The sequence below is a fragment of the Oryzias latipes genome, chromosome 6 (assembly GCF_002234675.1).
Source record: "Oryzias latipes chromosome 6, ASM223467v1".
In the NCBI taxonomy this organism is placed as follows: Eukaryota; Metazoa; Chordata; class Actinopteri; order Beloniformes; family Adrianichthyidae; genus Oryzias; species Oryzias latipes.
The window spans coordinates 8,683,859-8,693,974 of record NC_019864.2 but is presented as its reverse complement, the minus strand read 5'-3'; the positions used below and the strand labels follow the sequence as shown (position 1 = coordinate 8,693,974).

The 10,116-nt window shown below is 41.6% G+C and overlaps 1 protein-coding gene across 1 annotated transcript; it reads left to right on the top strand.

The window, feature by feature from the left end:
- Window positions 1-922: 922 nt before the first annotated feature.
- LOC110015226 (DNA polymerase III PolC-type-like) lies at window positions 923-3,287 on the top strand. The gene is made up of 3 exons (XM_023955612.1): window positions 923-1,189; window positions 1,296-1,347; window positions 2,594-3,287. Exons 2-3 carry the CDS (start codon window positions 1,296-1,298, stop codon window positions 3,130-3,132), a joined length of 591 nt encoding a protein of 196 aa, XP_023811380.1. The 5' UTR covers window positions 923-1,189; the 3' UTR covers window positions 3,133-3,287.
- Window positions 3,288-10,116: the final 6,829 nt, after the last annotated feature.

The following is a 10,116-nucleotide window of genomic DNA, read 5'->3' as shown; positions in this document are numbered from 1 at the left end:
ATTCAGTCCATGTGTTATTACTGAGTGTGTGTGAGGATGTAGTCCTTCATGGATGTTGAGACCATTGTGTGTGTTCAGTCCATGACTGTTACATGTGGTTCAGAGGTCAGGGGTGTGACAGCTGTGCGGAAGAAGACTTCATTGCAAAATGATCCTACCATAAAATCAGAAAACTGTGATTAGTTGGCACTGCATACGTAGTTTGAGTAGAATTGAGTAGAAATCCCACAAGCAAAAATGTCATGTTTACCTTCCAAATGACTGCAGTATTACCCCACAGTGACACGCTTGTTTCGTTTTGGCTTCAGTTTCCTTTCCTCTTAAGTTTAAAATCAATGACATTGTCATGGTTTTCTGAAGAAAGGAAACTGATGAAAGCTTTTTTCAGGACAATTTCTTAATCACAGTAAAAGAAAATGCTATTTTATGGACTTTCTTTTGAAGGTTAAATTCATTTTTTTCCTTCATAGTTTGTTTTAATTTCGTTCAAATCAAGTTCACTTTTAGGTTTTGTTTAGTCTGTTTTGTTTCCATTTCCTGTCTTTGCTTCACCTCTCTTTTTTTAACTTTATTGTTCAAAACAAATAGGACAAATATGTATGACATGAACAATAGTCATAACAACGACAATATCAGGGGATGGTACATATATTACAAAAGAAAGATTACAGATGCTATGCATTGAAACTATTCAAAGACAGACAGTTTTAATTAATATGTATGGCCTTTTTGTTTAAGCTATTAGATATAGTATGTAAATAAGATTCTAATTATTTAATTATTACAGGGAAAAAAGTTGTGATAAGGAAAACTTTGATTTGTGAATATGAAATTTACTTGCTTCACCTCTGCATCTGCGAGGACGCGTCTCTTTCTCCGAGCAGAAGCCCCTCCCCCCTGGCGCTCGCGCTCGTTGCCGCGCGGCTGAAATGAAAGCGAACGAGAAGCGGGGGAAATTTCCAGGTTCCTCGCGCAAACCCGCTGCTGACGGCTGAGCGGGGCGGCGGCGGAGTTGCGTGATGATTCATGTGAGGCAGAGATCCGACCTGGACAGTTTCTCTTCTTCTGAAATGAAAGCCGGACTCCACAGACACACCTGCAGCTCACCTGCGGAGCCTCCTGATGATGAGCTCAGACAGAGAAGAGCGTCCCAGCTGATCCCACATCTGTGACACCTGACTCCTGGAAGGTGAGGCTCCTGCTCTCTGTCAGACTTTGTTATGCCTGCTGTTGTAATCACTAAAAGGTTACAAACGTGTCTCCGTGTTTCTACATTTGGATCTTTTGTTCCTCAGATGGCTGCTGACAGCATCATTGTGTTCTTTGACCTGGAGACCACTGGATTGGGTAAGATCAGATTCTGACCACCTGATGTGAACAGGAATAAAAGTTATAGGAGTGTTTTTACATGACAAATATTTGCATTTATATGTGTGTATATGGGTATCTGAAACTGAATATTATCAGAGCAGAGTCATAATGGATAGTGCGGCACTGGATGTGGTAATAAATTAGGTCTTGGGGATGAAGGTGAGAATCGATAAGGCTTTTTTACTTTTTCTCACTCCCTTTCAGGTATTTCTTTTTTTTTTTTCATCTTGTCCTAATTTTTCACTTTTCAAGTTTCTTTTCTTTTAAAATCAAGAAGAGAAATGTCTTCACTTCAGGGTCCAAAATAAAATATCATCACCATCAACAGTGAAGGCACCACATCCACAGCTGTGGCACAGACACTTCCTGCTGTCATCACCAGTTATGTTACGTAGTCTCAGTGGTTTTATTTTAACATCTATTTCAAAACCTTCTCAGATCAGGTCAGATCAGATACAGGATATCAGTCTTTCAGGCCTTTTTCCGGTCTGATAAAGAAAATGCAATGCTGGTACTGTCCTTTACAAGTAAACACACACTTCTTCAGCATCTGAGTAAATCCAAGAAGTTGTGGTATTACTCCCAGGATGCAGCTCAAATTATGAGTTTAAGCGAATGCATAGACAGCTAACTCTTCTGCGTGCGACACTTCCCCCTTTTGGTTTAGTTCATTTTCTGAGATCTTCTGACATTGGAGATCAGAAACACAGCAAAATAAAGAGCGTGCTTATCTTACATATGTTGCACCTTTAGGGACAAATTATTTAAAACTTAGTAGTCTGAATAGACTGTGCTTGAATTCCCACCCTAACTACAGAATCTTTTTTTTTTTTTACGGCGAATCGCTTTTACAAAGTCAAAATCTAATTGATATGAGCGTTTTGCAACTACCATTTATGAATCTACTGTCTTCTGAAGATAAAAATGTTGATGGTTTATTAAAAAAAATACATTTAAATACATTTTTTTGGGGTAAAAATGTTTAGACGCATTGCCTTGCTTATTCGCCAATCTAGTGAGCATCAATGCACATTGGTTTTCCGCAGAGACTTCTGGGAAATTTCTAGGATACTCGATTTCGGAATTGTAAATTTGGACAGCACTACAAAATGGCGAACGCGCTAAATAGTGAGGAGGGAAGGAATTGAGGAGTTTTAGCTAAAGAAGCTGTCAGGCTTTATAATTTTGGATGTGTGTTTCTATAACCGTCCTTTTCTTTCAGACACTACAGTGTGTGACATCATCCAGCTGGGGGCCGTCTGTGAGGGGCGGGTCTTTAACGTCTACACCCTTCCGCGCCGCGCCCTCGCCCCGAGGGCCTCACAAGTCAACGGCTTCACCGTCACTCCTGACGGGCTTTTTCTCCGGGGGAGCCGTAAACAAACCACTCCCCTTCGTGATGCGCTCAACGATTTCCTCAACTTCCTGCGCTCCTTTGGTCGGCCTGTGCTCCTGGCCGCCCACAACGCCAGACGCTTTGACGCCCCTGTGTTCACCAGAGTGCTGGCGCAGAACTCCCTCCTGCTGGAGTTCCAGCAGGTGGTGTGTGGCTTTCTGGATACTTTTTTGCTTAGCAAGAGCCTGTACCCACGTCTGGCCAGTTACTCTCAGGAGTATCTGGTCCAGACTTTTTTAGGGGAATCGTACAACGCTCACGATGCTGTGGAGGACGCCAAAATGTTGCAGGAGCTGTACAGAGCATGGAAACCTCACCCGTCGAATGTTTTGAGAAGCACTTTCAAGGCAGCCAGAGTCTATTGAATTAAAATACATTTCTATAAAACCCCAAAAAAGGGGGAGAAAAAGCTACACTGCTTACTTTTACTAAACTATTTGAAGATGAAACCCTATTTTACTGTTGTGTTGTATACACAAATATGCAATTCATTGTTGAAATAAATGCAATTAAGTCTTAATTTAGTGCAGAATTTCTTCCATTGTTCTATAATCACTTCACTTTGAAGCTTATGCTTACCAATAAAGTTCAAATTATTTTATAGCCTGTTTGCCATCTTAGTTGGGAAAATATAACTTCAATAATAAAGCATGTTGACAGTCAGTTTACTTGGCCTGAGTGGGGGGTGTTACCAAGATGGCGGAATAAGCGGTTACTTTTTTCGGGGCTCCGACGCTTTACCTGAAATAATAACTCTTTCTATATGACAAGTTCAACCAAAGCTAAAGAAAATACCAGCAAAGAACTCTCAAACCGATTCAGCTTGAAAGAGGTTTGTTTACCACTGTTTTCGTTATATTTTTCAAACTTCGACGTGAAGAAATGGCTAACACTAGCAAAGACCATGAGTACTAGTCGCAGGGGTTGCAAGCCAGTTGCCTCTGTGCCGGTCCCAAGCCCGGATAAATAGAGAGGGTTGCGTCAGGAAGGGCATCCGGCGTAAAAATTGCCAAAATAACCATGCGAATCATCCACAACACTTTACACATACCGGATCGGTCGAGGCCCGGGTTAACAACGACCGCCACCGATGCTGTTAACCTACAGGGTGTCGGTGGAAATTTGACTACTGTTGGTCGAAGAAAGAGGGGAGGCAGAAGGGTCCGTGGCCAGAGAGAGAAGGGAAAAGGCAGGAACATAGGTTTGAGAATAGGGACTCTTAACGTTGGCACAATGACAGGGAAAGGCAGAGAGCTGGCAGACATGATGGAGAGAAGGAAGGTAGATGTACTGTGTGTGCAAGAGACAAGGTGGAAGGGCAGCAAGGCACGTAGTATTGGAGGAGGATACAAACTGTTCTATCATGGTGTTGATAGGAAGAGAAACGGGGTAGGTGTGATTCTGAAGGGGGAGTTTGTAAACAGTGTTCTAGAGGTGAAAAGAGTCTCAGACAGGATGATGAGCCTAAAGTTAGAAATTGAAGGGGTGATGGTGAATGTAGTCAGTGGGTATGCGCCACAGGTTGGCTGTGAGTTAGAAGTGAAGGAGAGATTCTGGAGTGAGTTGGATGAGGTCATAGAGAGTATCCCCAGAGGAGAGAGAGTTGTTATTGGAGCAGACTTTAATGGACATGTTGGTGAGGGCAACAGAGGTGATGAGGAGGTGATGGGCAGGTTTGGTGTGAAGGAAAGGAATCTGGAGGGACAGATGGTGGTGGACTTTGCGAAGAGGATGGAAATGGCTGTAGTCAACACTTACTTCCAGAAGAGAGAGGAACATAGAGTGACATACAGAAGTGGAGGTAGGAGTACTCAGGTGGACTACATCCTATGCAGACGAGGTCATTTGAGAGAGGTTATTGACTGCAAAGTGGTGGTAGGAGAGAGTGTAGCCAGACAGCACCGCATGGTGGTGTGTAAGATGACTCTGGAGGTCAGGAAGAAGAAGAGAGGGAAAACAGAAAAGAAGACCAAGTGGTGGAAGCTACAGAATGAAGAAACTTGTGAGGAATTTAGGCAGAAGTTGAGACAGGTCCTGGGTGGTCAGGATGAGCTTCCAGATGACTGGGAAACTACAGCAGAAATTATCAGGGAAACAGGTAGGAAGGTGCTAGGTGTGTCATCTGGAAAGAGGAAAGACGGTAAAGAGACTTGGTGGTGGAATGAGGAAGTACAGGAATGCGTCCAGAGGAAGAGGTTGGCTAAAAGGAAGTGGGATGTAGAAAGGACTGAGGAAGGTAGACAGGAGTACAAGGAAGCGCAGCGTAGAGTGAAGAGAGAGGTGGCAAAGGCCAAACAGAAAGCTTACGATGAGCTATATGACAGGTTAGACACAAAGGAAGGAGAAAAGGACTTGTACAGGCTAGCCAGACAGAGAGACAGAGATGGGAAGGACGTGCAACAGATAAGGGTGATTAAGGACAGAGATGGAAAGGTGCTAACAACTCAGGAGAGTGTACAAAAAAGATGGAAGGAGTATTTTGAGGAGCTGATGAACGTGGAAAATGACAGGGAAAGAAGGGAGGAAGATGTGGTTGTTGTGGAGCAGGAAGTAGCAGAGATTGGAAAGGATGAGGTTAGGAAGGCTCTGAAAAGGATGAAGAGCGGAAAGGCCGTTGGTCCTGATGACGTACCTGTGGAGGTATGGAAGTGCTTAGGAGAGACAGCAGTGGAATTTCTAACGAGGTTGTTCAATAGGATTTTAGAGAGTGAGAAGATGCCTGAGGAATGGAGGAGAAGCGTTCTGGTCCCGATCTTTAAAAACAAGGGTGACACGCAGAACTGCAGCAACTATAGAGGAATAAAGTTGATGAGCCACACAATGAAGCTGTGGGAAAGAGTAGTGGAAGCCAGGCTTAGGAAGAAGGTGGAGATCTGTGAGCAGCAGTATGGTTTCATGCCCCGTAAGAGCACCACTGATGCCATTTTTGCTTTGAGAATGTTGATGGAAAAGTACAGAGAAGGTCAGAAGGAGCTGCATTGTGTGTTCGTAGATTTAGAGAAGGCATATGACAGGGTGCCGAGGGAGGAGCTGTGGTACTGTATGAGGTCGTCTGGAGTGGCAGAGAAGTATGTCAGAGTAGTTCAGGACATGTATGAGAGAAGTATGACGGTGGTGAGATGTGCTGTAGGTCAGACAGAGGAGTTCAAGGTGGAGGTGGGACTACACCAAGGATCAGCTTTGAGTCCTTTTTTGTTTGCTATGCTGATGGACAGGCTGACAGACGAGGTAAGACAGGAATCTCCCTGGACAATGATGTTTGCGGATGACATTGTAATTTGCAGTGAGAGTAGAGAGCAGGTGGAGGAACAGCTAGAGAGGTGGAGGTTTGCTCTGGAAAGAAGAGGCATGAAGGTCAGTCGTAGTAAGACAGAATACATGTGTCTGAACGAGAGGGATCAAGGTAGAAGCGTTAGGTTACAGGGGGCTGAGGTGAAGAAGGTGCAGGAGTTTAAGTACTTGGGGTCAACAGTTCAGTGTGATGGGGAGTGTGGAAAAGAGGTGAAGAGGCGAGTGCAGGCAGGTTGGAGCGGGTGGAGGAAAGTGTCAGGAGTGTTGTGTGACAGAAGAGTGCCAGCAAGACTCAAAGGAAAGGTGTACAAGACAGTGGTGAGACCAGCTCTGCTCTATGGGTTAGAGACGGTAGCAGTGAGACAGAGACAAGAGGCTGAGATGGAGGTAGCGGAGATGAAGATGTTGAGGTTCTCCTTAGGAGTGACCAGGTTAGACAGGATAAGGAACGAGTACATCAGAGGGACGGCTCATGTTGCCTGTGTTAGCGACAAAGTCAGAGAAGCCAGACTGAGATGGTTTGGACATGTTCAGAGGAGGGATAGTGGATATATTGGTAGGATGTTGGAGATGGAGCTGCCTGGCAGGAGGGCGAGAGGACGGCCAAAGAGGAGATACATGGATGTCTTAACAGAGGACATGAAGTTGGCTAATGTTAGGGTAGAAGATGTCCATGATAGAGTGAGGTGGAAAAGGATGATTCGCTGTGGCGACCCCTGATGGGAAAAGCCGAAAGAGAAAGAAGAAGCAAAGACCATGAGTACCATCTAGTGGCTTCAGGACAGACGTGCAGCGAGGGAGAAGTTGAATGGATGGAGGAACAGGAAGACATCTCACAAGATCAAACGAGAGTCAACAGACACCACACACCGGTAAAAAGCCCAAACCCTAAAAAGATTAAAAAGAATGCACCGCAAGAACGCAAGGAGGAAATATCCAACAGTGTCCTCTTTAACGCGATTCAAACCCTGACAACCAAGTTTGACACTCAAAGCGAATATCTGAAAGGATATGAGTTTCAACTGCAAGAGATCACAGATGCAGTTAAACAAGTTAAAGAATCTGTTGATGCAAATACAGCTGCTGTTAAAAGTGTTGTGGAAGATGTGAACCGCCTCAAACTGCAGATGGTGTCTATGCAAAAAGAAAATGCTTCTCTCCGTGAAATGTGTCTAGAACATGCAAGATATAAAAGAAGATGGTCTCTGCGACTTATTGGCCTTCCTGAGAAAGAAGGGGAAATCCCACGAGATGAAACTCTCAAGATCCTTTCCAAAGTGATGTCGGTCAACGTTGAGGAACTACGACACTCAGTGGACACAGTACATCGGCTGGGACAGAAAGGAAAAAATAACCAACCAAGACAGATTATCATCCAGTTTGGAATGAGAGTGGTTCGAGACCAAGTCTGGAGAATGTCAAAAAATGCAAAAATCTGCAAAGATCTAAATGTTCGCTTCAAAGAAGACTTTTGCAAAGAAGACAGGGAGACTCGTCAGCGTCTTTGGCCGAGAGTGGAGGAGGCGAGGAAGAGAGGACTCAAGGCCTTTTTAAAGGACGGATTCGCGGTCATCGATGGTCATCAGGTCACTGCTTGAAACCAACACTCCTTCATCTAGACTGAATGGACAAAGACATCTTCCTGAAGAAGAAGAGAGAAAATAAATCCAAAGCTGGTATGTTATAGTGTTAAATGTTATTACAGCTTTGAGAAAACCGATTAGAAAAATGTGAAATTGCATTATAGCCCTTTATGGAGTTAATTGCTTTCTAGCTATTCTTTATGGTTCTTTCTTTGTTGTCTTTAAATGTTCGTGGTTTTAAGAATGTAACAAAGCGCAAGGCAATTTTTCTTTACTGTAAGGCACAAGTTAACGTGAACTGTTTTTTCTTTCAAGAGACACACAGTAGTGAAGAAGATTTTGATTTTTGGAAATCTCAGTGGGGCAGTGGAAACATTTATTTATCTCATGGAAGTCCTCGTTCAGCAGGAGTGGCAATTTTCTTACATAATTTTGATGGTAAAATTGTTGATCATAAAAGTGACACAGAAGGTCATTGGCTAATGGTTAACATTGAGGTGGACGACACTAAATATATTCTTGTTAACATTTATGGTTTCAATAATAGGACAAAAAATCAGAAATTCCTCACAAACATAAATCACATGATAATCAACTGGAAACAGATGTATGCAACTGACAAGATTATTGTTGCAGGTGATTTTAACGTAGTACCAGATGAAAACCAAGACAGATATCCAACTCAACACAACTCTCCTCGTTTCAATAAAATTATTTCTGAATTTTCTAACCCTCTCGACCTTATCGACATTTGGCGTAGACAAAATCCAAATAAGCTTCAATACACCTGGAATAACTCTCAACACTCTCAACGCTCAAGGATAGATTACTGGTTAGTAACAAGTAATCTAACATCTTCAACCTTGAATTGTAATATCTCCCACTCTCCTCTCACTGACCACTGTGCTATCACTTTGGCTCTTTCCCCTGAAAAAAATCAACCAAAAAATGGAACATCCCACTGGAAATTCAATAATAGCCTTTTAAATAACAAAAACTTTTGTAAAAAAATCAAATCACTTATTCCTGAAATAAAAGAAATACAATACCTGTCTCCTATTAATAGATGGGAGTGGTTGAAATTTAATATTAGAAAAATTGCAATTGTAGAAGGAAAAATTTTGGCTAGAAAAAAAAGACAAGAACAGACTGAAATAATTTCAAAATTAAACACTTTGTGTAATTTAACTCAACTGAGTGAGGAAAATGTCATTGAAATTAACAAATTGCAATCTAAATTAGATGAACTCTATACCGAAAAAGCCAAAGGAGCATTTATTCGTTCAAAGGCAAAGTGGATGGAAGATGGAGAAAAAAATTCAACTTACTTTTTTAACTTGGAAAAAAGTAGACAAAGGAAAAAAACAATCACTAAGCTACAGATAGAAAACTCTCTAGTAGACGATCAAAACAATATTAAGGACTATATCACCAACTTCTATAAAAATCTTTACACTAGTCAATATTCATATCAAAACACACTTTTATTTGAAAGGTTAATCTATGATAAAGTCCCTAAAATAGACAAGACATTTAGAGATCTCATGGAATCTGAACTTACTATAGATGAGCTTGATAAAGCTGTTTCCCAGATGGCCAGTGGTAAATCACCTGGACCTGATGGAATTACAGCTGAGTTCTACAAACACTTTTGGACTGACATCAGAGAAATGTTGTTTGAGGCATTCAATGAATGCATCGACGAATAGATGTTATCACCTACAATGAAAAGACGCATTATTTCCCTTTTACCCAAACCAGGCAAAGATGTGTTATTAATTGATAATTGGAGACCAATCACACTTCTTTGTTGTGACTATAAAATACTAGCACATATCTATGCTAACAGACTGAAATCAGGAATATCTCAGATCATAGACGAATCACAATCAGCATTTATTAAGGGGAGACATATTCACCACCACACTCGCTTCATCTTAGATATATTAGATTACAATCAAATTATTCCTCAGGAAAGTCTTATCCTTTTTTTGGATTTTTTTAAGGCCTTCGACTCATTAGAACACGCCTTTTTGTTTAATGCCTTGAAAACCTTTGGCTTTGAATCAAAATTTTGTAACATAATTAAAATGTTCTACAAAGACATAAGTAGCAACATTGCACTCAACCGAGGTTTCTCAAACAGTTTTCCTGTTAATAGAGGTGTTCGCCAAGGATGTCCAATTAGCCCGCTGTTGTTCATAATTTCAGCGGAATTACTAGCCATCTTTCTTAAATATTCTCCAGATTTTGAGGGTATTAACATTTTCGACAGGGAATTTAAAATTAGTCAATTTGCTGATGACACAGCTTTATTTTTAAAGAATAAAAATATGGTACCTGTTGTTATCAATAAAATACTTTTGTTTTCAAGAGCATCTGGCCTTACCCTAAATCTCAAAAAATGTGAAATCTTACCTATACATACCTGCAATCAAAGTATTATTGAAAACATACCTGTAAAAAGTGAAGTGA

Excerpts from the sequence above, each read along its gene's own strand:
- LOC110015226 (XM_023955612.1), top strand. The coding sequence starts at position 1,296 with ATGGCTGCTGACAGCATCATTGTGTTCTTTGACCTGGAGACCACTGGA. Across the intron at positions 1,348-2,593 it reads CCTGGAGACCACTGGATTGG|ACACTACAGTGTGTGACATC; the intron begins GTAAGATCAGAT and ends CTTTTCTTTCAG.